Source organism: Balaenoptera ricei, chromosome 7 (assembly GCF_028023285.1).
Source record: "Balaenoptera ricei isolate mBalRic1 chromosome 7, mBalRic1.hap2, whole genome shotgun sequence".
In the NCBI taxonomy this organism is placed as follows: Eukaryota; Metazoa; Chordata; class Mammalia; order Artiodactyla; family Balaenopteridae; genus Balaenoptera; species Balaenoptera ricei.
This window is the reverse complement of record NC_082645.1, coordinates 87,037,435-87,065,260: the sequence shown is the minus strand read 5'-3', so window position 1 is coordinate 87,065,260 and position 27,826 is coordinate 87,037,435. Positions and strand designations below refer to the sequence as shown.

Below are 27,826 nucleotides of genomic sequence, written 5' to 3'. Positions count from 1 at the left end.
TTCGTTGTCTATTCAGGTATTCAACAGATGCAGGCACATCAAGTTGTTTGTGGAGTTTTAATCCGCTTCTTCTGAGGCTGCTGGGACAGATTTCCCCTCCTCTTCTCTGTTCGCACAGCTCCTGGGGATCAGCTTTGGATTTGGACCCGCCTCTGCGTGTAGGTCGCCTGAGGGCGTCTGTTCCCCGCCCAGACAGGACGGGGTTAAAGGAGCAGCTGCTTCGGGGACTCTGGCTCACCCAAGCCGCGGGGAGGGAGGGGTACAGAGGAGGCGGGGCGAGCCTGCGGCGTCAGAGGCCGGCGTGACGTTGCAGCAGCCTGAGGCGCGCAGTGCGTTCTCCCGGGGGATGTTGTCCCTGGATCACGGGACCCTGGCAGTGGCGGGCTTCACGGGCTCCCGGGAGGGGCGGTGTGGAGAGTGACCTGTGCTCGCACACAGGCTTCTTGGAGGCGGCAGCAGCAGCCCCAGCGTCTCACGCCCGTCTCTGGGGTCCGCGCTGATCGCCGCGGCTCGCGCCAGTTTCTGGAGTTCGTTTAGGCGCCGCTCTGAATCCCCTCTCCTTGCGCGCCGCGAAACAAAGAGGCAAGAAAAAGTCTCTTGCCTCTTCGGCAGCTGCAGACTTTTTCCCGGTCTCCCTCCCAGCCAGCTGTGGTGCGCTAACCCCTTCAGGCTGTGTTCACGCCGCCAACCCCAATCCTCTCCCTGCGATCCGACCGAAGCCCGAGCCTTCGCTCCCAGCCCCGCCCGCCCCGGCGGGGGAGCAGACAAGCCTCTCGGGCTGGTGAGCGCTGCTCGGCGCCGAGCCTCTGTGCGGGAATCTCTCCGTTTTTCCCTCTGCGCCCCTGTTGCTATGGGATCCGCGCTGTTAGCTGCGGCTCGCGCCCGTCTCTTAAGTTCGTTTAGGCGGCGCTCTGAATCCCCTCTCCTCGCGCACCAGGAAACAGGGAAGAAAAAGTCTCTTGCCTCTTCGGCAGCTGCAGACTTTTTCCCGGACTCTCTCCCGGCTAGCTGTGGTGCACTAACCCCTTCAGGCTGTGTTCACGCCGCTAACCCCAGTCCTCTCCCTGCGACCGAAGCCCGAGCCTCAGCTCCCAGCCCCGCCCGCCCCGGCGGGTGAGCAGACAAGCCTCTCGGGCTGGTGAGTGCTGGTCAGCGCCGAGCCTCCGTGCGGGAAGTGCGGGAATCTCTCCGCTTTGCCCTCCGCACCCCTGTGGCTGTGCTCTCCTCCGTGGCTCCGAAGCTTCCCCCCTCTGCCACCCGCAGTCTCTGCCCGCGAAGGGGCTCCTAGTGCGTGGAAATCTTTCCTCCTTCACAGCTCCCTCCCACTGGTGCAGGTGCCGTCCCTATTCTTTTGTCTCTGTTATTTCTTTTTTCTTTTGCCCTACCCAAGTACGGGGGGAGTTTCTTGCCTTTTGGGAGGTCTGACGTTTTCTGCCAGCGTTCAGTGGGTGTTCTGTAGGAGCAGTTCCACGTGTAGATGTATTTCTACTGTATCTGTGGGAAGGAAGGTGATCTCCGCGTCTTACTCTTCCGCCATCTTCTCTCCTCCCCTGACACAGTCCTTTTGGATGGCAATTTGGCCAAATGCATCAAAGGCCTTACAAGTGTTTGTTCTTTTTGACCCAGTACTTTACTAAGATCAAAGATGTTACAAAGTACAAATATCAACAGTGGTTGTCTTGGGGTGGTGATAGTTCATTCTTTTTGTTGTTGCTGTTGTTGTTGTTGTTGTTTTCATTAATTAGTTTTATTTTTGGCTGTGTTGGGTCTTCGTTGCTGCGCGCAGGCTTTCTCTAGTTGCGGCGAGCGGGGTCTACTCTTCGTTGTGGTGCGCGGGCTTCTCATTGCGGTGGCTTCTCTTGTTGCGGAGCACGGGCTCTAGGCGCGCGGGCTTCAGTAACTGTGGCACACGGGCTCAGTGGTTGTGGCTCACGGGCTCTAGAGCGCAGGCTCAGTAGTTGTGGCGCATGGGCTTAGTTGCTCCGCGACATGTGGGATCTTCCCGGACCAGGGATCGAACCCGTGTCCCCTGCACTGACAGGCAGATTCTTAACCACTGTGCCACCAGGGAAGTCCCTGTTGTTGGTTTTTGAATTTCCATTTTTTAAAAAACAATGAGCAGGTATTACTTTTGTAATGACAAACATATTTTTCAACGGGCTCCTTTAGGGTCTGGGTGACTGACATGTCCTGCATGGGTGCCATCACAGTCCGCAGGTTCCCTCTTCTCCTTGAGGGCCACTTAGGTTCAAGGAGGCTGGGAATTTCAGGAAATGATTTTCTGGGCAAGAGCTCTAGATTCATTTCAACGTCATCAACCAGGAATGAGCCTTGCTTCTCTTTCTCTCATAATCCACCAAGGAGCTCTGAATCTCACCTGATATATATGAAACATATTCTTCAAATACTTATATTCCTTTCCCATCTCCTCTGGACAAAAGGAAAACAACAGGGTCATCATTATTCCTCTGAAATACATGTTTTCAAATTCAAATGAGAGCTCTCCTGCACGCTCTCCGTACCTCAAACTCATCCTGTCGGTGGTGAAACCATGGTGTTGCCTTAGCAATCACTCTGGAAGCTTATTAGAAATTTAGGTGGCCGGACCCCACTCTAAACCTGCTGAGTTTCAGAGGCAAGGCTCAGTATCTGTCAATAATATGCTTCTCATGTGATTCTGATGCACCCCAAGTATGAGGACTAATCCCTGGGGGCAAACCTACAACTGAGGGAAAAACAGAAGCAAAACCTTCTGTCTTTTTAAAATAACATTCCTAGTGTACCTTGGTTTTGAAAACAATACATGTTCTCTTTAGAGAACTGGAAAACCAGCAAGGTACAAATATCGTCTTTTAAAAATGTAAAAGAACGGAAGGAGATTATAGAAATTCTTCTCCCTGTGGCTATTAGTTTATAAACTCAGAATTCTGAAGGGTACACACTTTGTCCTTCCCAAAGGCAGCATAAATAATGGGATAAATGGCCCACACAACCCTTACAGGTTTTAAGGCCATACAAATCATAGTGAGCCCGTTAGAATTTAATGAAACACCATCATTTTACAGGTGAGGAAACTTGTTGAATTGGAACAGTATTACGTTTGTAGACCTTTTAAATATACTTTAAATAGTGCTTTCACATTCTTATCACTCTGATAAAGGCAGGTATTCTTGTCCTTGATTCCCAGATTGGGAAACTAAGACTTAAGGAGATGAAGGGACTTGCTCAGACCCCAAAACTTGGCCACAGACCCTTCTAACTTCTGGGGGGTAGGGAGGACATTGCTTGACATGGTTTCCCTTTTTTCAGTTTCATTCTCAACCACTTGCTCTTCCTGGGCTTGAGAAGGAAACCTCGAAAACCTAGCCAGAGTTCACCCATGGCCGTGGGAGTTCCTCCGCCCTAAATCTGCAGGGTCAGCCTCCGCCCCCTCATCAGGGTCATTCTCCCAGGTCCCAACCGTACCTAGTTTATCCTGGGCAGCCAACTTCTCTGCCTTCAAGGCTGCTTTGTAGTTTTTCTCCAGCTCACTGAGCTGTGCTGCGTGAGCCTCCTCGAGCTCCCTGTGGGACACCAGGAGAAGGCCACAGTCATCCGTGAAAAGTTCACCTGATCCCACCTCCCCTCCCTCATGCAGGCAGCTGGTGGGCAGGCTGCGGGTCCCTCACTTCCTGACACATTCTCCTGACATCCATCCAGAAAAGGGTGAGGAGATCCCTGTTTTCACCATCCACTATTTTGCATGGAGACATCAGGGACCCATGGATGCCCCCCAACAGCACAGTCTTTGCTTACAGTCCTTTTGGGAAACTGTGGGCTGATTAACACCCAGGATAATTTTAGAGCCCAAGGTCTCTCCAGCCTCCATTCCAGGAGGCAGATGTTGGCAGTGTTCAAGAGGAGTGTTAAAATAAAAGGCCATATGGGACTTCCCTGGTGGTCCTGTGGTAAAGAATCCGCCTTCCAATGCAGGGGACGCAGGTTCAATCCCTGGTCGGGGAACTAAGATCCCACATGCCGCAGAGCAACTAGGCCCTCGTGGCTCAACTAGAGAGCCCGCGTGCCACAAACTACAGAGCCCACGTGCCACAACTAGAGAGAAGCCCGCGTGCCACAAGGAAGAGCCCGCATGCCTCAGTGAAGATCCCACGTGCCGCAACTGAGACCCGACGCAGCCAAAAATAAAAAATAATAATAATAAGTAAATAAAATAAATAAATATTAAAAAAATAAAATAAAAGGCTGTATGAGCTGTCAAGCCAAGAAAAGACATGGAGGAACCTTAAATGCATATTGGTAAGTTCAAGAAGTCACTGTGAAAGGGCTACAGGCTGTATGATTCCAACTATGTGACATTTTGGAAAATGCACAGCTACGGAGGCAGTCAAAAGATCAGTGGTTGCCAGGGGTTAGTGGGGAGAGAGGGATGAATAGGCAGAGCTCAGAGGATTTTTAGGGCAATGAAATTATTCTGTATGATACTATAATGGCGGATACGTGTCACTAAATATTTGTCAAAACCCATAGCATGTACAGCATCAAGAGTGAATCCTAATGTAAACTGTGGACATTGGGGGATAACGCTGTGTGTCAGCGTAGGCTTCATTGATTGTAACAAACGTCGCGTGGTGGTGTGGGATGTCAGTGATGACAAAAGGCTGTGCAGGTATGGGGCCTGGGGGTATGTGGGAATTCTCTCTACTTTATGCTCTTTTTTCCTGTGAACTTAAAGCTGCTTTAAAAAATAAAGTCTATTAGTAAATAAGTCAATTAATTTAAAAAATTTTTAAAAAGCAAGTTTGTGACACTTAGGAAGACCTCTCTCTAGCAGGACTACTGGGGCTGCTCTGGTGCCCAGCAGGAGGTGTGGAAGGGGACTTTGTGGGTTTTCTCACTCTCACAGACAACACACCTCCTTTTTCTTCCCCTTGGTTTGTCTCTGCAGCTCTGGCTCCTGCCCTTCCCATAACTTCTTCCCATTTTGCCCAGACCTTGACCTAGTAGCCAGGGACAGTAGAGGTGAGAGGAGGAAGAGGAAGGGCGTGGGGAGAGACCAGGCTGAGAACAACAGTAGTTTACCATGGAAACCTCCTAGAGAACCAAAAAACGGCTCTTCTCGGCAATCAACGGAAAGGGAGATTATAATTGAAATGAAATTTGGATGAGAAATTACAAAGCCAGGAATAACCTTCTCGGGGCTGTATTTTAGTGACCTCAGATCAAACCATCCTGCTCTCCAAAGACATGTCTCTTATCTCCCCTACCCCTCGCCACCCAGTTCCATTTGACGTTGTCTGAAATCCCAGTGAACTGAAATCCTGCAAGGATGCAGGAGCCTTAGGACCTTCAGTACACAAGAACTTGTGCCAGAAAGCGTACCTCCTCTTGCTTTCAAAGTTCTTCTGCATCTCGGCACAGCGGAGATCCATCTCATTGGAGAGCTAGAAACGAGGCTGGCATTAACAAGACAGGATTGAGGACCCCACTCCCACTCCAACCTGCAAATTCTGAGAAGTCTTCCCATTCATGGGGTATGCCCCTCTCCCCAAGCCTCTCCCGTTGTGTTCGGCAGTGCCAGAGAGCACATCGTTACTGAGGGAATGGAACAATTCTTGCCTCGCTCTATGTTGTCTGGTACGTAATCAGTTCACAAAGGGTGCATGGAAACCATCCCTTTCACTATTTTGTGGGCAGGTCTGGTCTCTTTGGCTGGACTGTAATCTCTTTGCAAGATCATGGTCTTTGGATTTTTGGATACGTAATTCAATTGAGCAATCGTTTATTGTGCAAAGGGCTTGACCTGGAGGAGCCAAAGAGGCCTGAGACTCAGACCCTGCTTTGATGAACTTAAAACCAGTGTGGAGGCAGGAAGTGCTCAGTTCCAGGTGAACCTCCCTTCTAACACACACATCGGGTCCTCTGGCCAGTGCCTCAGGAGGAATAGACACCGCCAGCCGAGACAAGACCTCGGGGCCAGCACACACCCCCTTCTGCACAGTCACACAACAATGTAGGGTGTTCACAGCTGGGAGAATTTTAAGAATCACAATCTGAGGTCCCTCCATGGAAATAATCTCTAAATATGTCTTCAGCAGGGCCGATGCTTCAGTGACTGAAAGTGTGCATTTTGCCCAGTAACCCACCACAGATGAGGTGAGTGATCTCATGCAAATTATTTAACTTCCTGAGCCTCAATTTCCTTTCTGCAGAAGGTGACCATGAACTTGGCAGGGTTTTCAGGAAGGTATAGGAATGAATCCTCAGAAGGGAAGGTCTCAGCCTGAGTCCTATGCTGGGTCACTATAGGATTCAGACACATCTGGTGTGTATCAGAAGGCGAGGGGCTGGCCTGCTGGGAAGCCATCCTTCACACGTGGGTTTGGTAACGGCAAGCGAGGCGGGGTGGGGGGAGGGGCTGGTGGCAGGAGGGGATGGGGAGATGGGGAGGAGAAAGGAGGAGATGGGAGGAGAGGGGAGGACATCTAAGGATTGCTCTGATGTATCATTCCAGTCCAGGCCACCAGACACCTCTGCTTAGGGCGGAGAAGAAAAGCCCGTGATAAAACGAATGGTGAATTTTAAAGGAAGTGTTACCAGAAGCCCCAGGGAACACGAAGAGTGCAAACTGAAATCAGCAGATTCTGGAGAGTGGGTTTTGGCAGTTTCACCAGCAACAGGAAGTGGTACTGGAGGCTTCTGGGCAGCTTTTGAGCAAAACTGAAGTCCTGGTCACGCTGATGCGGTTACCAAGAGCCTCAGCAAGGTCTGAAATTTAACTCACCGCACAGGCCACAGCCAGCCCTGCTGGAAATGGCTGGCGCCCCCTAGTGTGGAGAGGACAGTGGCACTGAACATGCCAGAGGCTCCCCGAGAACTCCCGGAAATTGAGTTAGGCCTGGAGGAGGGACTTGAGTTCTTGCGATTATGGATGAGGATGGAGTCAGGGCTGTTGCCTGGACAGCCTGGTTCCCAGGAGTAAGGTGCTTGGCCTTGCCTGGAACGTAGCAGGTGATCTGAAACTATTGGCCCTTCCCCTTCCCAAAGAGATGTCGGTTAACTCAAGGACCACTCACCAGTTTTTGGGCAGAACGATGGTCTCTGTTCATTTGCTCTATTACCGCTGTCAGCTCTGAGATCTGTTCTTCTAGGTCAGTAACGATAGCAGTCCTGCGGGACAAGTAATCCGTCATCCACGCAGCTTCCAGGCCGTGCCAGTCAGGGCCCTCCCTGGGCATGGCTGGCTCTGGGCTGGTGAGAGCCAGGCCATGTCCTGCACCTGCTCCATCACCATGGGGGGTGGGGGTAGGGGCAGAGGGTGGTTTGGAAGAAGGAGTTTGGCAGTAGGGTGGCTGAGCCTCACACGCAGTCCTTTTGGGGAATCTGGCCAGAAGTGAGCAGGGGTGGTCTGGTGACCCACTGACTAGAAGGGAAAGAGGAGGATGCCAGAAATCTATGAGGATTTGACCTTGACTCGGTAAAGATACTTGAAATGGAGGAGGGAGAAATTCAGAGGATTAGGAAATTAGGTGGAGGAATAGGATTGATGCTGACAGTGACTCATAGACAAGGAATGGGCCGGAAACAGGACAAAGAGGGGATTTAAGAGTGTGGATTTCAGAGTAGATATACGGATTTTTGTGTTTCTGAGTCTGGGGACTCCATGAAATCTGTAAGTTTACTCAGCTCTGTTTGGCTGAGCTGGAGTGAACAGAGTGGCAGGCAGAGCAGCAGAGATGAGGTCCTTGATTCCTGAGGGTGAGGAAAGAAGAGAGAGGATGCAGGAGGAGATGGGGAAGGAGGAGATATGAATCAGAGGTTTAGCAGGTAGCACGAAGAGGATGTGGGGACTGACTTTACATGGTCCCGGAGGACAGAGAGTGGGTGGGTCTTGAATGACAGAGGGGGTGGCAGCGTGCTCAGCCGGGATGGAGTCAGACCAGAACCTTCCACGCTGCACCTCTCAGAGGCGTAAACTAAGTGGTATCTTTCGACTTAATGGAAAAGAGATGCAGGCTCTGGCCTCCCAGAAACCCTGACCTTACTCTCAGCTCTCACCCTTCAAGTTCAGACTATTTTATGAACATTTCATCTACTCATTACCTCCAGAAACAGCTAGTCCCCTTCAGTGTGAGGGACACCCACCCAATCATTCTCCAGATCAGCTGCCTGACTCGTCTGTCTGCCTGACTCAAATGGGCTCAGAGCAGAGAGGTGGGTGCGGAGGGGAGCCGGCGCCAGGCTGAGGAGTGAAGGGACGCCGTGAACTGGGCCCCAAGTAAGGGGTTCGTCCTTGAGGCCAGGCCGGGGTGGGGCTGAGGAGCTGGATGTGGGTCCAGGGACATTACCTGGAAATTCTGACTTTGTCCATGCTGTCTGATTCTGAATGCTTTTTCCTATCAGACATCTCATCTCCCAAGGGGACGGAAATCTGCTCCCTATTCCGAACGAAGCGGTAGCCAGGTGACCTGTTTATTACTTCCTGGGCATCAAGGTGGAAGATAAGGTATACTGCAGACCTGGAGTGCTGAGATTGCTCCAATCTTCTGCTAGCGCCCTACTCACATCTTACAAACAGACACGTGAGGTGGGATTCCCCGTCCCAAGTTCCCCCCGTGCCCTCCCGCAGCTTACCTCTCTCCTCGCACCCAACTGCAAGACGCGGCTGGCTCCTGAGCGCCCCCATAGGCCTCTCAAATTCAGCACGTGCACAACCCAACCGCTGACCCCTGCCACCACTCTGCTTCCCAGCCCACATCCTCCTCTGCGTTCTCCTTCATGGCCAGAGGCCAGGAGGCGGCCAGCCATTGTGGAAACCCCTCAGGTTTTGGAATTAGATGGGCCTGAGTTTAAATCCTGGCTCTGCCACCAACCATAGTTATTCAACATCTCCGTGCTTCAGTTTCCTTATCAGAAAATGAGGATAATACCTCTTCTTCAAATGGCTTTTTTTGAGGAATAAACAAAATAACATAGGAGAAAATGCCTAGTTCAGTTACAAACAAAACAAAACAAAAAAACCCAGAAAACATTCAAGTCAGTTCCTCCACACCCCACTAGACACCAAGTCATTCATCTGGGCAGGGCTACCGGCCAGCATAGTCCAGGATAAGATGTACCATCTTGAGTTGTGCAGGACACCCCTGCAGCCCCACGAGTCCTGTCACTGCTGTCTCCTAACTGTATCTCGACCTCATCCTCTCTTTGCCGCACCCCTGCCCCTGACATGGCTCAAGGCCACTGTCATCTTTCTCCTTGGCTCTGGGGATCCCTTCCCAATTGGCCTCTCCGCCTTCAGTCTGGCTCCCCTAAAGTTCATCATCCTCTCCACCTGGAGGGCTATTGCATATTTGTTTATTTTTTTTTCCTGACCATTAGGGGACTGCCTGATCCTTGCATTAAGAGAGCTGGGGCAGGGGGAGAAGGGCGAGGAAAATAGACAAAAGCAGAAAGCAGTAAAAAGCACCAATAATATCCCACCGGAGGGTCTTTTTTCTAAAATGTAAATCTGACCTGGTCCTGTGCCCGTGTCAGACCCCCTAAAGCCTCCCAGACACAAAAAGGATTAGGCCCAAACTCCCAGGCTGGTGTCATGTCCTTCTGGGTTTGGTCCCCACCTCTTTCTCCAGCACCCTCCCATCCCTGCTCCTCTCAGGGGTCCTGACGGTCCCTCCCCTACCCTTTGCGGGTTCCCAAGTGCAGCAGAGGGTTTCCTGCATCTGGGCATGAGCTCTACCCTGGCCTGTACTGATTGTCACCGTCTGGTTTCCTTGAGACACTCTTCTCACCCTACAAAAGGCAGCAGAAATAGGTAATTAAATGCCCTCTCTGGGGTCTGGCTGAGCTGAGTTCAAGTCTTGGTTCTGCCGCTTACCAGCTACACATTAAATGCAGTAATTACAGTTCCTCCTCAGAGGATCATTGCACAGATTCGATGAGGTAAACATGTGTAAAAGATCCAAGCCTGCACACAATAAATGTTAGCCCCACTGCCCGCTTCCCGTTTTTACTCACACAAGGTAATTTATTGCTCTCCTCATGTTTTCCTAAATGGATTTTCATTCTGCAAGAGAAAGGTGTGCTCAGAAAGCAACCGGAGAGCAAAGAAAAGTTCCAAGCTTAGGAGCTGCACCCTGATCCTGCCACTCATCTGTAAAAAGTGACATTACCTGGGGGATCTCTGCGATCCCTTTCATCTCTCAAAATAGTCTACTTCAGGAAATAGGGAATATTTAAGGGTCCAGGGATCGTTGGTACACAGATTGTGATGAAATGGTGGGCAGTAAAAAAGTGGGAAATCAATCCGTCACTAGTCTAAGAGCAGAACTATTGCTAAAGCAAGGCCAAGAGACTTCGCATGAAGATCCTAAGCGCTCTCCTATGAGCACAGTGTCTAATCTTCGATGCACACATTTTTAAGTGACATCTGTGTTGTCTGCACACCTGCCTTCGTGTTTACACTAGAAAATGGTGCTCTGCGATCCTGAAAGTGCCCCTTAAATGAATTCAGGACAAGCAAAGTGTTACTATCCTGAGATCTGGCGTTAACCCTGATTATAATTAATTTTTGTTTTCAGTTACAGAAACATGAGCATGATATCAGGTACTCAAATGTCACAAGAGTGTTTACAAGCGAGCTTACCCGGGACGTTGAAAGAGCTGAATAAGAGTAACTAGCTTCTGATGTGGTGACATGAAATGTAAGGTGGATGGGGTCACCCTTCTCGGAATCCTCTGATGGCTTCCCATCTGTTACCGGCTAAAAGATCACCCCCCAACCCCACCCCGCCAACCTCCCAAATTCACCGGGCTGAAGCTCGAACACCTGCTGTCTCAGAATGTGACTTTATTTGGATGTACGACCTTTAAAGAGGTGACTAAGTTAAAATGAAGCCACTAGGGTGGGCCCCAATCCCATTTTACTGATGTCCTTGCAAGAGAGATTAGGACACACAGAGAGACCCCTGGGTGTGCAGGCACAAAGGAAAGACCAGGTGAGGAGGCGGCAGGCAGGCAGCCATCTGCAAGCCGAGGAGAGAGCCCTCACCAGAAGCCAACTCTGCCAGCACCTTGACCTTGGACTTCCAGCTTCCAGCACTGTGAGACAATAAATTTCTGTTGCTTAAGCCACTCAGTTTGTGGGGTTTTTTGTTATGGCAGCCCTAGCAGCGAATACACCATCCCTTTCAGAGTAACAGCCAAAGTCCTGATAGTGGCCAGCACAGTTTACTGTATGAGTTTCCTACTGTTACTCTAACAAATTACCATAAGTTTAGTGCCTGAAAACAACACCAGCTTGTTATAGTTCTGGAGGGCAGAGTGTGAAATGGGTCTCTCTGGGCTAAAATCAAGGTGTTGGCAGGGTCGTATTCCTCCCGGAGGCTCTAGAGGAGAATCTATTTCCTTGCCTTTTCCAGCTCCTAGAAGCTGCCCCCGTTCCTAGTGGCCTTGTCCTCTATCTTCAAAGCCAACAATGGCATCACTCCAACCTCTGTTTCTATCATCACGTCTCCTTCTCTGACACTCTGACTTCCTCTTTCATGTGTAAGGACCTTTACATTGACGTTAGGCCCACCTGGATAATCCAGGTTGATCTGTCCATCTCAAGGTCAGCTGATGAGCAACATAGTTCCATCTGCAATCTTAATTTTCCCTTGGCAAGTAACAGAACAAAGTGGTGGTTTCCAGGGATTAGGACATGGACTTCTTTGTGGGCGGGGGGGGGGGTGGTGGTGTCATTATTCTGCCGACTACATTCAGCATCTCTGCTGCTTCTCTGAGCTCATTTCCCAACACTGTCTCCTCACTTCCTGCACTCCCCCCACATGGGCCTCTTTGCTTTCCAGGAAAAGATCAGACGTGCCAAGCAAGTTCCCACCCAGGGCCTTTGTACCCACTGTTCCCTTGGCCAAGAGTGCTTGCCCGAGGTGCCAAAGCGGCTCCTGCTGGCTTTTTACACAGGGATTGCCCTGACTTCTCTGTATAAAATAACAATCCCACCCTCACCATCCCCTCCTCTCTATGCCTGTGTTATTTTTCCTCGTAGCACTTGTAGACCTTGGATGGATTAACATGTTTATGGTCATTGTGAGTCCCTGAGAGTGAAGACTTTGCCGCGTTCACTGCTGTCCCCCTGCACCTGACTCAATGTATAGCAAATAATAGGTGCTCAATAAAAATTTTCCAAATAAATAAATAAATAGAACACAAAGATTCATGCAAAGGCCTAAAGCTAAGTTACACATCTAAGCTTATAAATATGGATTAAAAACTTTAATTGATGAGTAAAAACAGAGCTGCAAGCTACAGAAAACCTTAGACATGGTAATCGGGAGAAGGGTGAGTCAGCACCATAAATCCAAGGGAGGCTCTTTGCCAAGGAAGTGTATCGGGCATCGTGCCCTTTTAGGGCAGGGAATGGCTTTTTGGGGCACTTCCACTGAGAGCTCCTTTGAAGCGACCTTGAAAGCTGTGGGGTCAGAGGACCACAGAACCCACTTGTAGGAGCTGAGGTCTGGGGGGAATCCCAGCAGGTTCTGGCATTTCTCTGACATACCTGGCAGCAGTTAGCTCAAGTCAGGAAGGTCTGTGAAGGCCAAGAAGGGAGATTATTTTATTCCCATACCTTGAACCGTCCCTGTCCCATGGACATAAAAATACTTACTTTGGGGCGACAACAGATTTTGTTATCGGTTGGGCATAATTTTGGTTTTTTGAAGCTGGAGGAAGAGGAGTTAGCCTGGAAGTGAAAAAGGAAATAACGAGAAAGAGAAGATTGGAAATTCAGAAACCAGGTTTAGCACTCCCCGGTAAGGGAGATCCCCACCGTGAACCCAAAGTGGAATATATGGTCTGATAACGGGAATCTTTAAAATCAGGACGATCTTGGGGAACCTCAGGCTGAAGGCCTTGGCACTTGTTCATGGACCAGGGGCTCCCGGGCCAGCAGCACAACTCATCCCCTAGTTCTAGAAGCTCTTCGTCCCCCATGGAGAGCCAGCTGCCATGGGCCCCTTCCCTGCTGCGCTAATTCTGAGACTTCCTCACTGAAAATGACACTCAGCGCCGGCAGCACTGCCAAGAGCGTTGTGCAGCCTACAGGCTGTGGAAAGCTGGGCTTTCTGGCCCTCTTGGGATTCTGCTGCCAGGTTGACTGTTTCGGAAATCTTGGGAGAGAAAAGAAAAATGGCTGTAATGCAGCCCAAGCCCCCAGGCTCCACTCCATCCCAGGTAATCCTTACTTGGACTTCACTGGGGAGGTCTTTCTTGGTGGCTGAGGGGTCTCGGTTAGTTTCCGTGGTCCCAAGTTCCAGGGATCCCAGCAGGTGCAGTAGACGAGAGGGTTGGGGTACATGGCAGGTCAGGGGCCGCCTCGGCTGCTAGGTCAGGAGGCCCTTGCTGAAATGGGAAAACAGCAGCAGAGTCACAGTGTTCAGAGTCAGAGCAACAGTACTTAGAGACAAATTGGGAAGAACCCAGGGAAGGCCCAAAAAGCACAGATGACAGATTCTGGAAGTTGTCGATGTGGTACAGGGTCTTGACTATAGAATAACACCTCACCCCTTGCCACCTAGGAGACTTGACTTGAAGGCAGTGTCACGTTTGATGTAGTTGAGTGCTTACTATGAGCCAGATCCACAATAAGTGATCGGTTACTGTTATGCCAACTTTACAGACGACTATAGTGAGGCTCAGAGAGGTCACGGAGGTAGCAAGCTGAAAAGCTGGGAACAAACACAAGTCTATCTGACTCCTAAGCCCTTGCTCTTCCATCAGGTCACACTAGCTGTCTCTAAAGCGAAGAGAAATCCCTGCAGCAGGTCCTTCATAGACCTTTCTGGAAAATCAGGTCTGTTAGTCAAATTATAGTGCAAGCAGATCTTTCGATTTCTCTTTCCTGGTCACCTGCCTGAATTACACAGTCAAAACTCTTCTTTCTTGACTCCATAAAAACAAAAACAAAAACAAAAAGCCCTGTTAGGAAGGTTTGCGTGAAAGACAACTGTCAGATAAACATGGAGCCTTGATCACACTTGTTTATCTTCTTTCTTTTCCAGAACCCCACGAAAATGAGAGTAGAGATTAAAAGAGATTTAATTCCACAGAAACAAAGAGAATGAGAGAGGAGACGATATGGCACAAGCGATGTCAGTACATGCTTGGCACCGTAACTCCCTCACGTAGCTTCCATAGGAACCTGCAGCCTACGTGCCTGCAAAGGGTGTACAGACCAGCAGGAACCAATTTCCAGGTGAAAGCTCCCTAAGACTCAGGATTGGAACTGGTAGATTATCTGATGATCCTGATGGGTATTTGACAGATCTGTTGGAGCACATGGTAGGTCAAATAATGTCTCCCCAGCAAAAAAGTTTATGTTCTAATCCCTGGAACCTGTAAATATGTTACCTTACATGCCAAGGGGGGTTTTGCTGCTGTGATTAAGGATTTTCCCCCCCAACCATGCTTTTTTTCCCCTCTAGTTTATTTTTTATTGAAGTATAGTTGACATACAATATTATATTAGTTTCCAGTATACAATATAGTGATTTGACATTTACATACATTACAAACTGATCATAAGTCTAGTAACCACGTCACCTTGTAAAGTTTTTACAGTATTATTGACTATATTCCATAGGCTGTACATTACATTCTATGACATTTATTTTATAACTGGAAATTTGTACCTCATGATCCTCTTCATCTATTTTGCTCAACTCTTTACGCCTCTCCCCTCTGGCAACCAGTTTGTTCTCTATATCTATGAGTCTGTTTCTGTTTTGTTTTGTTTGTTCATTTGTTTTGTTGTTTATTTTTTATTTTTATGTTTTAAAGTAATTATTAAAGTTTTTATTGAAAATAACTCACGTTCATACAGGTAAGGCCAATAGAGTGTGTTATCAGAATAGAATAAATCAGAGTTGCTTGGCTGGTTAAGGAGTCATATGGCAAGATTGGCAGGAAACTGAGTTTAAAAACAATGTAGATAACTAAAATATTTTAAAATGTTATATTAGAATTAGAAATGTTATACTAAAAATATACTAGAATTTTTGCAAAAGTGAAAAAGGGTGTTTTGTTTTTTAGATTCCACATAGAAGTGAAATCATGCAGTGTTTGTCTTTCTCTGACTTATTTCACTTGGCATAATAGCCTCTAGGTCCATTCATGCTGTTGCAAATGACAAGATTTCATTCTTTTTTATGACTGAGTAATATTCCATTGTACATATATGGCACATCTTCTTCATTCATTCATCTGTTGATGGGTCGTTAGGCTGCACAGCAAAGGAAACCAACAAGACGACAAGGCGACCTACTGAATGGGAGAAGATATTTGCAAACGATATATCTGATAAGGAGTTAATATCCAAAATATAAAAGAACACACAACTCAGTAGCAAAAAAACCAAACAATTCAATTAAAAAATGGGTAAAGGGGGCTTCCCTGGTGGCGCCGTGGTTGAGAATCTGCCTGCCAATGCAGGGGACACGGGTTCGAGCCCTGGTCTGGGAAGATTCCACATGCCACGGAGCAACTAGACCCGTGAGCCACAACTACTGAGCCTGCGTGTCTGGAGCCTCTGCTCCGCAACAAGAGAGGCCGCGATGGTGAGAGGCCCGCACACTGCGATGAAGAGTGGCCCCCGCTTGCCACAACTAGAGAAAGCCCTCGCACAGAAACGAAGACCCAACACAGCCATAAATAAATAAATAAAATAATTTTTTTTTAAAAAAGGGTAAAGGGCCTGAATAGACAATTTTCCAAGGAAGATATACAGGTGGGCAACAGACACATGAAAAAATGCTTACATCACTAATCATCAGGGAAATGCTAATCAAAACCACAATGAGATATTGCCTCACAACTGTCAGAATGGCCATCATCAAAAAGACAACAAGTAGCAAGTGTTCACGAGGATGTGGAGAAAAGGGAATCCTTGTGCACTGTTCATGGGAATGTAAATTGGTGCAGCCCCTGTGGAAAACAGTATGGAGGGTCCTCAAAAAGTTAAAAATAGAACTACCATACAATCTAGCAATTCCACTTCTGGGTATTTATACGGAGAAAACAAAAACACTAATTTGAAAAGATATATGCACCCTCCCTATGTTCATTGTAGCATTATTCATAACAGCCAAGATACTGAAGTTAAGGATCTTGAGATGGGGAGATTATCTGGATTATCCGTGTGGACCCAAGGTAATCATTAGTGTTCTTTTAACAGGAAGGTGGGAGGGTCAGAGTCAGAGAAGAAAATGGCCAAGTAGGCATGATTGAGGAAGGGGCCATGAGCCAAGGAATGTGGGCAGCCTCTAGAAGCTGGAAAAGGCAAGGGAATGATTCTCCCCTGAACCTACAGAAGGAACGAAGTCTTGCCAACATCTTGATTTTAGCTCTGTGAGACCCATTTCAGATTTCTGACTTCAGAACTAAAAGATAAACTGGTGTTTTAAGCCACTAAATTTGTGGTAGTTTGTTACAGAGCACTTGTAACAGGAAACAGAAAATTTGGGGAAAAGTTAAAAATAGAAACATAGACTCCTAAGAAAATTAAAATTGCATAATTACTGCAGGCTAACAAATATTGCATAAGAAAGTAAATAAAATCATAGTAAGGAACACACTCATATATATTAATGTAAACGCTTAATATTGATTTAACCAAAAAGTGATTTGTGACTGCACTGGAAGATTGGGGGTGGGTGTGGGATGGAGAATGTTGGCCCAACGACCAGGTGACAGGGCCACTTTATCTAGCTGTCCGTGTTCCCCTTTGCTGGGGCCCTGGTCAGGAGGTCTCAGGGAGACAAGGGAAGGAGGTGGGGTGGAGCACCCCAGGTGAGAAGATGGTGCCACAGGGGGCTAGAATTCAGGTAAGAATCTGAGAGGAGCCTGCAGCAGTAGTAAGACAGAAGCTCTGCTTCTGTTTAGGACCTTGTATCTGCTTCCTGTGAGAATGGGGCCGATCCTGAACTTGGGGGTTTAGAGGAGTCCCAGGGGCAAGAAGTGAGAGTCTGGGGCAGGCCAACTCCCAGCAAGTGCCTTCCCTATTCCATTTCTGGTCGGCCCATCTGGACTGAACAGTTCTTAAAGGCCCGGCTCCACCATGCCATTCTCTGTGCCCCCAGGGAGCCTGGCAAAGCAACTTGTCCACGACAGGTATTTGATAAATATTTGTTACCTGACTAATAAACTGGGTGGCTCTAATCACAGGGAGCAGTCAACAAGGACAAAGGAGCTCCACAAGTAAAACTGTGAAAATGTAACAGTCATTACAATGTTATAGATAATATTAAAAATTAGAATTAAAAAACCAAAATGCATAAGTAAATTATGGTACAACCACTCAGTGGAGTTTATATAGTTTTTTTTGTTTTCTTGTTTTTTTTGCTGCACCTCGTGGCGTACTGGATCTTAGTTCTCAGACCAGGGATCAAACCCGTGCCCCCTGCAGTGGAAGCAGAGACTTAGCATTGGACTGCTAGGGAAGCCCTATATAGATTTTTTTTTTTAATATAGTTCTTTTTTTAAAAATTAATTAATTAATTAATGTATTTATTTTGGCTGTGTTGGGTCTTCGTTTCTGTGTGAGGGCTTCCTCTAGTTGCGGCAAGCGGGGGCCACTCTTCATCGCGGTGCGCGGGCCTCTCACTGTCGCGGCCTCTCTTGTTGTGGGGCACAGACTCCAGACGCGCAGGCTCAGTAGTTGTGGCTCACAGGCCCAGCTGCTCCGTGGCATGTGGGATCTTCCCAGACCAGGGCTCGAACCCGTGTCCCCTGCATTGGCAGGCAGACTCTCAACCACTGCACCACCAGGGAAGCCCCCCTGTATAGATTTTAACTGACCACTTTAAAGCCTGTGGAAACATGAAGAAATGAGTATGAACCAAGATAGAAAATAGTGTCTATGCAGTGAATACAATTATGTAAAAGTTTGTACCAATATGGACAAGGGTTAGAAAAGAATATATTTAAAAATGAAAATTGGGCCAGAATGTCAGAATTATGATTTTTCTTCCCCCTCCACAACATTCTTTACTAAAATTTTCTTTGGGTTTTGGAATCAGATGGGTCTGATTTGCATGGAAGCTTCTCCACTTATCAGCTGTGGGACCTCAAAAGATGTACTTTCACATTTCTGAGTCTCAGTTTCCTCATCTGCAAAATGGGGACAAAAATTCATGCCTCCTCATTGTGCTGTTGTGCACATGGAACGAGACCATGTCAGGAAAGCTCTTGGCACACTGCCTTGCATACATTACATTCTCAAAAACTGGTAACTGAGTTTAGGAATATTATGAACCCCAGTGGCATTTTGTTTACAGAAACTTTTATTTCTAAATTTGTGGGAGAATAGGTTTATTTTTGTGTTTCTGTTAAATTGAAATATGCTTATTGTAAAGAAAATCATAACACAGAAGAGTCTAAGGAAGTAAAAATTCTCCAAAATACTAACATCTAGAGATGACCACTGAAAATATTTTGATTAATGTCTTCTAGAATTCTCTCTAAAGAAACAGATTTATATAATTTTCCATAAATGAGAACAAACTCTACTTACATTCTAGATGTGCCTTTTTAAAACAATGTCATGAGCTTCTTTTAATGTCAGTAACTATATATATATATATATATATATATATAGTATTATATATATATATAGTATTATCATATAATCATTTTTAAACTTATGTTTACTATGGAGAGACTTTTTAAATGTACAAAAGTAGAGAAAAGAGTACAGTGAACTCACACATCACCTAGCTTCAACAATTAGCAATTTGTGGCTACTCTCATTCATCTATACTCAGCCCACTTTTCTAACACTAGATTATTTTAAAAACAAACCTATAATTTTAATTATACTTAAGACAAATCTTTAAAACAAGCCTGAGATTTGATTCTATATCATCATGACTTTGTAAATTTGTCTTCTATGAATGTACCTGTTTATATTTTTAGCCGGTTTTATATTGATGAACATTTGGTTTTTTCCTTTTTTCACCAATGCTTGGTGCATATTCTTTTGCTCTTGAAAAGTAAAGGCCTCTCCCTCCAAATACTCGTGGGGATGACACTCAAAATATTTAACAACCAGTAAGACAAGACTATGGAACAATCAGAATAGTCAAGGGTTATAGGGATGGAACAGGGTGGAGGACCCTCTCCCATCCCCACGCCAGGTATTAAACCCTTACCTGCTGAATCCTGAGGAGGTATGGGGGTGCCAGGGGAGGTGCTGGGGTAACCAAGGTGGCAGTCAGGGCATTCGAGGGGCTTGAACAATGTATATGCACAACCAGTATGGTAGTATTTCACTATATCAATAACTGCATACGAGCTAAACGTCAGCCCTCTACCTCTGTACTCTCCCAAGAGTGAATCACTGTTAACAGCTTTTTGGTTATCTTTCCAGAAATGTTCTGTAATCTTTAAAATTTTTTACACAACTGAGAACATACTTTACACACTACACCATTTCTGCTTTTTTTAAAAAATATATAACAGGCTATCTAATAGATATTTCCATATCAGCATAGATAGATCTACTGCCTACAGAGTGGCTTGATGCGCATTGTATGGCTCTAAATATAGGGGTGTGTGTGGTGGTGATGGGGTTAGGATTCTTTCTCCTCATTATTTTCCTTTCCTATATCTCTCCCTGATGATTTTACCTGAGGATCAGTGGACCGAATGTGCCAACAGGTGACTCTGTAGTCACCAGTGAGCCAGCTGAGCCTCCAGAAAAAAATTATATGAAACATCTTTCCAAAGGGCTTACCTTGGACTGCCCAAAGATTTGTTTTTCCCATGTGGTTCCTCTCCAAGCCAAGGGTCTTAAAGACACCACAAGGTTATAGAGAAACTGTTTCGCACCAGCACAAAATCAGAATTCATTCTAGGTCAAATCCAGAGAGTTCCAGAACTCGAGACTTCAGTGGTCATTCCAAGTGATTGAAATGCCAGAGCAGAAAATCCATGGTATGTGTGCTGCAGAGAGACAGGCTTCCAGTGAATACAGTCAAAGTCTTTTACAAAGGCTGACCTGGCATGAGCATGAATTTCCCTTCTAAAGACAATCCAGTTTGAGTCTTTCAGTATTGCAATGAAAGTCAAACTAGAGCAGAAAGTCACCCCTTCATTCAGACTGTTGACGTGGGCTTTGCGTTGTGAGGTTTGTCCTTGGGAGATGGAAGGGAAGGTTTGTTTCTTTTATTGCTATGGAAACAGAACGGCAGCACCTCATTGGCTCAGGCACTCTGCTCTCTAAGAGAGAAGGCTGGAGAAGCAGCCATTGAGAAATTCTGCAAGATGTGAGACAAGATATGCTTAAGATATACTTTCAGAGGAAATAAAATTAAACAGCACTCCTAGGCTTAGTGGCTGTGGCAGTAGTTTCCAGACAGGAAACGTGATGGGTTTTAAGTTCCTCTGTCATTTGCTCACAGAAACCTAAAACTCTAAAGTAAGCACTTTCTTCCTTGAATTTCAGGATTTGAAATCTATAAAAGTACAAATCCCCCAGGGCAGGAGTCTTTTTCAGTACCAAGAAACTCAGATTTTTTTTTTCCCTAAAGAAAGCTGTTTTTTCTCATATTGGATTTGCCAAAAAGTTCGTTTGGGTTTTTTGTTAAGATGTTACCGAAAACCCTGAACGAACTTTTTGGCCAGCCCAACAGAAAAAAAATGCTTGCTTAAAAAAAGACCAGTGGCTTTTATTTTTATTCTGCTGCACCTCACTATATTTTACACATTTTATAATAAAAAATTGCTTTAAATAATACCCTTATTAAATACTATTCTCATCTATTAAAAAAATTTTTTTTAATTTTTTAAAATAAAATTTATTATTTATTTATTTATTAAAATTTTTATTTTATATTGGAGCATAGTTGATTAACAATGTTGTATTAGTTTCAGGTGTACAGCAAAGTGATCCAGTTATACTTGTACATGTATCTATTCTTTTTCAAATTCTTTTCCCATTTAGGTTATTACAGAATTTTGAGCAGAGTCCCCTGTGCTATACAGTTGGTCCTTATTGGTTATCTATTTTAAATATAGTAGTGTGTACATGTCAATCTCAAACTCCCAATCTATCCCTTTTTCTTCTATTTAAAATGAAAGCTGATTATAAATCCACCAGATTGATTTCATGATTCACTGATGAGTCACAACCCAAAGCTTTTAAACGTTTGTTATAAGTTCATCCATTCATTCTACTCCACACTTACTATCTACTGCGTGCCAGGCACTGTTGTGAGGTTGGGTGGATACCTCAGTTCCTGGGATCCAAAGAGCTTAGAGACTAGTGGGGAAACGGACAGTTAATAAATTCAAAAAAAGCACAATGCAGCTTATGTTGAGGGCCTCACCACATGCAGTGGGAGTGGATAGCTGGGATTTCTCTCTAGTTTAATGAGTCGAATAATTTTAATTAGAGAAAGAATCTAACTAGCTTTGCATATTAGAAAGATAATTTTGACTGCAGTGTAGAAAAAAACAATTGGAGGGACCAAGGTATGAGGGAGGAAAATCAGTTAGGAGTCTGTGGCAGTGGCCAAATGAGGGAGTAGCAGTGGAGATGGAGAGAAAGAGGACACAAGAGGTCTTGGTGATTGAGGGAAAAGGAGGAGGCCATGATGATTCCTGGGTTTCTAGCTCAAGCAATTGAGTAGATGGTGGGGCCATTTATTGAGATGGGAAAGTCTGGGGGACAGACAGGCTCAGGGGAGCTGGCCATGATTTCTTGGACTTGTTGAGTCTGAGATACCAGGGAGACATCCAAGTGGTGAGGTCGGTTACAGAGTTTGTTACCTGTTTTGGGAGTTCAGAAGAAGAGTCTGGGCTATAAACACTTTAGGAGTCTTCAGAGTAGATCTTATTTTAAGCCAAGGCAGTGGATGAGATCACACAGGGAAAAGGTTGTGTAAGAAGAGAAGAGGGTCTAGAACAGAGTCCTGAGGAACACCAATGTTTATGACAGTGTTTCTCAAAGTATGAACTATGTGTTAGTTAAAATATGTAAAACTACCACATGAATGAAAGTGGCTTAAAACAGAGAGGTTCATTAATTTCATGAAATACAAAGTCTGAGGTCAGGCTACCAGAGTTGATGTAGACTCAGAAATGTCATTGTAGAACTGGGTTCTTTCCATTTAATCTATGTTAGTTCTTCTCCCTCTCTTCCTTATCACTGTTACTATATTCCAGAATATTTATTTTCAATAAATCTTCCTTTATACACATAATGAATATTTAATTAGTCAGCAGAGAAAATAAATATGTCTACATTTAAGATAAATCTTTACTCTCACAGATATGTTCTCTAGCCTTGGTGACTTGACTGATTAACAAATTAGTCTCTAAGTAAAGAAGATTTGAATTTAAGTGTGGAGAAACATAACATATTCACTGAAACCAAATGGACCATTTTTCAAATGCTAGGACTGACTCTAATTATTTGCACTTAGTTGGATTATTGTGTATTTTACGATTTGTATTATCATCTTATTACCATACGACAACTGCTATGGAGGAAAAATGTATTTTATGTGATTCATAAGGAACAGTTGGAGAAAATTGCCCTTCATTTGCAAATCTCTGTTGATATTTTGCAATAGTTACCAAAGTAAAGCTGAAGCATCAAAGTATGTATAAAGATCATACAAACTATATACAAAAAAAGAACTGGGTTCTTTCCATCTTTCTGTCATGCCAGCCTCAGTGTGTTGCTGGAGGGGAGCCTCGTGATTGCACTGTGGCTGCCATGACTCCAAGTACCATGAGCAGACTAGGTAGAGATGACTTCAAAAGCTAAAAGGAGGACTTCCCTGGTGTTCCAATGGTTAAGACTTTGCCTTCCAATGCAGGGGGTGTGGGTTTGATCCCTGCACGGGGAGCTAAGATCCCACATGCCTCACGGCCAAAAAACCAAAACATAAAACAGAAGCAATATTGTAAAAAATTCATTGAAGACTTTAAAAATGGTCCACGTCAGAAAAAAAAAAGGCTAAAAGGGAGGGAGAGAAGTTACCAAGAGAACAAGGGGATTGGATTTAGGAATTGGATATGTATTTTGAGTCTGTTTATTGCATGAAAATTTATATTAACCTGCTGTCTTACGATTAAAAAATAATAGGTAGGATTTGGGTCTTGTGTGGAGAGTGGCTAAAAAGAAAGATACAAAGGAAGTGGGTGCTGAAGGAAAACCCCAGCCACTTGACTTGGCCGAGGCTTAGCACTAATAACATTAGGATTTTTTCCCCTCCTTTCCTCTTTTTAGTCATTAGGACAACTTTGTTATCTCTAAAAGAGCAGAAGGGAAGGAAATGAAAGTTTTTCGGAGCTAAGTGTTCACTGCTCTTTCTTTGGTTGAATTTAGGGAAACTTTGGCATTGCATAAAAGGCTCTATCTGAAGACCCCGTAAGGGGACTGATGCTACTAACATTCTCAGTAACTTTCCCCAAAGCAATGTACCTTAGTATTTGGAATGGAGGTGGAGGCCAGAATACCAACAGTATAACCAAGTATAAGTTGAATAAATGAATGAGAGAAACTGTGACCTAACAATCCACATATGTCATCAAAATTAGTCTGCACATTGGCTGGGGAAATGGGCACCACCTTGTGTGATGCTGCAGCCCTCATGAAATGGCAAATGTGATCAGCTGGTGAGCATTTAGAGGCTTCCCATTCGTGTGGCTCTATTTGGTGGCTCTATGAGAATATTCCCAGTGTGGAAAAGACAGTGTTCTCTTAAGGAGCTTGTCATTATTTTCAGTTCTCTTTGATCATTTCTTGTCTTTTAAGATCTGAGTTAAGGGTGCTGCGCTAAATCCCACAGACTCATCCAGCAGTTTCCAAATGGCCCCTAGCCAGGGAGCCACAGGTATCATGCAAGAGCCTGCAGTGCCACCCTCACACACAGAAGGAGAGGCCGTTGCCCTGAGCCCTGGGCTTTAGAGGGCTCTGCATATCACAGGTCTACACAAAAACCTAACTTTATTAAAGAACACATGGGCACACTTGATTTTGAGCTCAGTTCTGGAATAGCAGGACCTGTAACCCTAAACATGCTTCCTCATCATTAACATCATCAGGCCCCAGGGGAATGCTTCTCCCCATCACTTGCCCTTTATCTTTAGAACAAAAGATGACTGTGTCCACATGCTATGAAAGTTTCTGGATTGTCCTGCTGCTAAGGTCAGAGGCCCTGCTTTGGAATGCAGGTGGAACTGGGGCAGGAGCGGTGAGGTGGGAGGAAGGGGAACTTGTCAAAAACACTCAGCATGAATGCACAGATTTACGCATAAAGAGATAACTGTTTCCCAGTGGTGCTGAGCATCCATTTTTTGCTTCTCATGTTTTCATTTGTAATTCCACAGGTACTCATATATTGGAGTGGTACTTGCAAGAACTACATATTATAGCTGAAGAGCATTTTGCAATATGGGTTCTGATTATCTTTAAATTGATATATATAGAGAGGTCTAGATGGAATGCGAATGAATCATGGCGCCAATTCTTCACATTATTGTACAGATCTAGCGATTGCTTTGAGAGATGGTGAAATAGCTTTATAAGTGGTAGTGAATTAAATGAAATTAAAATACTTTGTAAAATTTTCTGGCCCATTTGTTGTAATGTTGGAATGTGATGTGAAATTCTTGCTTTTAAACAACTTAGTGATTTTGCTGAGAAGGTAAGAAAAATAAATTTAATGGAATAAATTTTTTTACTTATTTGACATTTATATATATTTTCTCTAACATCTCACCTCACCTTTGGTGTGCTTCACTCATACTTTCTTATGTTAAAGAATACAGCACTTCCTGACTGTCAGCCAACAGTTGTGTTTTGGCATCTTCGCCAAACCTGCACGGCATTTGTTCACTTGAAAATTTTATGGCATTTTAGTCCTATTTCATAAAAACTAACGAAAAACAGAAAAACCAATACTAGCATAACTCAAACATATAAGAAAAACAGAGATGGAAGTCAACAGGATGCTGAAAGCCTCAAATCTTAACCCTCATCAGGTTTTTGAACTTAAAACACATCCACTGATAATCATTTGTGAAAGAAAACACAAAGATGCTGGGAATATTGCTAAATTATATATCAAAGAAGTAGAGACTCATACATTACTCATTTCTCACAAAATGTTCATATTTCTTTTTTTTTAATTTTAATTTTATTTTTTATACAGCAGGTTCTTATTAGTTATCTATTTTATACATATTAGTGTATACATGTCAATCCCACTCTTCCAGTTCAGCCCACCCTCCTCCCCCCCCCCCACCCCTACACTTTCCCCGCTTGGTATCCATACGTTTGTTCTCTACACCTGTGTCTCTATTTCTGCCTTGCAAACTGGTTCATCTGTACCATTTTTCTAGATTCCACATATATGTGTTAATATACGATATTTTCCTCTTTCTGACTTACTTCACTCTGTATGACAGTCTCTAGGTCCATCCACATCTCTACAAATGACCCAATTTCATTCCTTTTTATGGCTGAGTAATATTCCATTGCATATATGTACCACAACTTCTTTATCCATTCATCTGTCAATGGGCATTTAGGTTGCTTCCATGACCTGGCTATTGTAAATAGAGCTGCAATGAACATTGGGGTGCATGTGCCTTTTTGAACTATGGTTTTCTCTGGGTATATGCCCAGTAGTGGGATTGCTGGATCATATGGTAATTCTATTTTTAGTTATTTAAGGAACCTCCATATTGTTCTCCATAGTGGCTGTATCAATTTACATTCCCACCAACAGTGCAGGAGGGTTCCCTTTTCTCCATACCCCCTCCAGCATTTGTTGTTTGTAGATTTTCTGATGATGTCCATTCTAACCGGTGTGAGGTGATACCTCACTGCAGTTTTGATTTGCATTTCTCTAATAATTAGTGATGTTGCGCAGCTTTTCATGTGCCTATTGGCCATCTGTATGTCTTCTTTGGAGAAATGCCTATTTAGGTCTTCTGCCCATTTTTGGATTGGGTTGTTTGTTTTTTTAATATTGAGCTGCTTGAGCTATTTATATATTTTGGAGATTAATCCTTTGTCTGTTGATTCATTTGCAACAGAGAAGAAAAAGAAAGGAAAGGAATACAAATTGCAGAATTTGCAGAATTTCTCCCATTCTGAGGGTTGTCTTTTCATCTTGTTTATAGTTTCCTTTGCTGTGCAAAAGCTTTTAAGTTTTATTAGGTCCCATTTGTTTATTTTTGTTTTTATTTCTATTACTCTAGGAGGTGGGTCAGAAAAGTTCTTGCTGTGATTTATGTCAAAGAGTGTTCTTCCTATGTTTTCCTCTAAGTGTTTTATAGTGTCGGTCTTACATTTAGGTCTTTAATCCATTTTGAGTTTATTTTTGTGTATGGTGATAGGGAGTGTTCTAATTTCATTCTTTTACATGTAGCTGTCCAGTTTTCCCAGCACCACTTATTGAAGAGGCTGTCTTTTCTCCATTGTATATCCTTGCCTCCTTTGTCATAGATTAGTTGACCATAGGTGCATGGGTTTATCTCGGGGCTTTCTATCCTGTTCCATTGATGTATATTTCTGTTTTTGTGCTAGTACCATACTGTCTTTTTTTTTTTTTTTTTTTTTAAAGATTTATTTATTTATTGATTGATTGATTGATTGATTGCTATGTTGAGTCTTCGTTTCTGTGCGAGGGCTTTCTCTAGTTGCGGCAAGCGGGGGCCACTCTTCATCGCGGTGCGCGGGCCTCTCACTAGCGTGGCCTCTCTTGTTGCGGAGCACAGGCTCCAGACGCGCAGGCTCAGCAGTTGTGGCTCACGGGCTTAGTTGCTCCGCGGCATGTGGGATCTTCCCAGACCAGGGCTCGAACCCTTGTCCCCTGCATTAGCAGGCAGATTCTCAACCACTGCGCCACCAGGGAAGCCCTACCATACTGTCTTGATTACTGTAGCTTTGTAGTATAGTCTGAAGTCAGGGCGTCTGATTCCTCCAGCTTCATTTTTTTCCCCTCAAGATTGCTTTGGCTATTCGGGGTCTTTCATGTCTGCATACAAATTTTAAGATTTTTTGTTCTAGTTCTGTAAAAAATGTCATTGGCAATTTGATAGTGATTGCATTGAATCTGTAGATTGCTTTGGGTAGTATAGTCATTTTCACAATATTGATTCTTCCAATCCAAGAACATGGTATATCTCTCCATCTGTTTGTGTCATCTTTGATTTCTTTCATCAGTATCCTGTAGTTTTCTGAGCACAGGTCTTTTACCTCCTTAGGTAGGTTTATTCCTAGGTATTTTATTCTTTTCATTGCAATGGTGAATGGGATTGTTTCCTTATTTTCTCTTTCTGATCTTTCGTTGTTAGTGTATAGGAATGCAAGTGATTTCTGTGCATTAATTTTGTATCCTGCAACTTTACCAGATTCATTGATTAGCTCTAGTAGTTTTCTGGTGGCATCTTTAGGATTATCTATGTATAGTATCATGTCATCTGAAAACAGTGACAGTTTTACTTCTTCTTTTTCCAATTTGCATTCCTTTCATTTCTTTTTCTTCTCTGATTGCCATGGCTAGGACTCCCAAAACTATGTTGAATAATAGTGGCGAGAGTGGACATCCTTGTCTTGTTCCTGGTCTTAGAGGAAATGCTTTCAGTTTTTCACCATTGAGAATGATGTTTGCTGTGGGTTTGTCATATATGGCCTTTATTATGTTGAGGTAGGTTCCCTCTCTGCCCACTTTCTGGAGAGTTTTTATCATAAATGGGTGTTGAATTTTGTCAAAAGCTTTTTCTGCATCTATTGAGATGATTATATGGTTTTTCT

General features: G+C 44.6%; 1 protein-coding gene across 1 annotated transcript in view; it reads right to left on the bottom strand.

Annotated features, from left to right (window-relative positions):
• The window catches only part of FLACC1 (flagellum associated containing coiled-coil domains 1), a 91,875-nt gene extending 78,524 nt beyond the window's left edge, over positions 1-13,351 (bottom strand). Inside the window, exons 1-8 of the mRNA XM_059928475.1 lie at positions 13,239-13,351; positions 12,662-12,736; positions 10,012-10,060; positions 8,346-8,479; positions 7,074-7,167; positions 5,380-5,441; positions 3,466-3,563; positions 2,378-2,430 (exon numbers count right to left, since the gene is read on the bottom strand). Of these exons, the coding sequence (XP_059784458.1) occupies positions 2,378-2,430; positions 3,466-3,563; positions 5,380-5,441; positions 7,074-7,167; positions 8,346-8,479; positions 10,012-10,060; positions 12,662-12,736; positions 13,239-13,351 (678 nt within the window). The remainder of the gene's footprint in view (positions 1-2,377; positions 2,431-3,465; positions 3,564-5,379; positions 5,442-7,073; positions 7,168-8,345; positions 8,480-10,011; positions 10,061-12,661; positions 12,737-13,238) is intronic.
• Between the last annotated feature and the right edge of the window lie 14,475 nt (positions 13,352-27,826).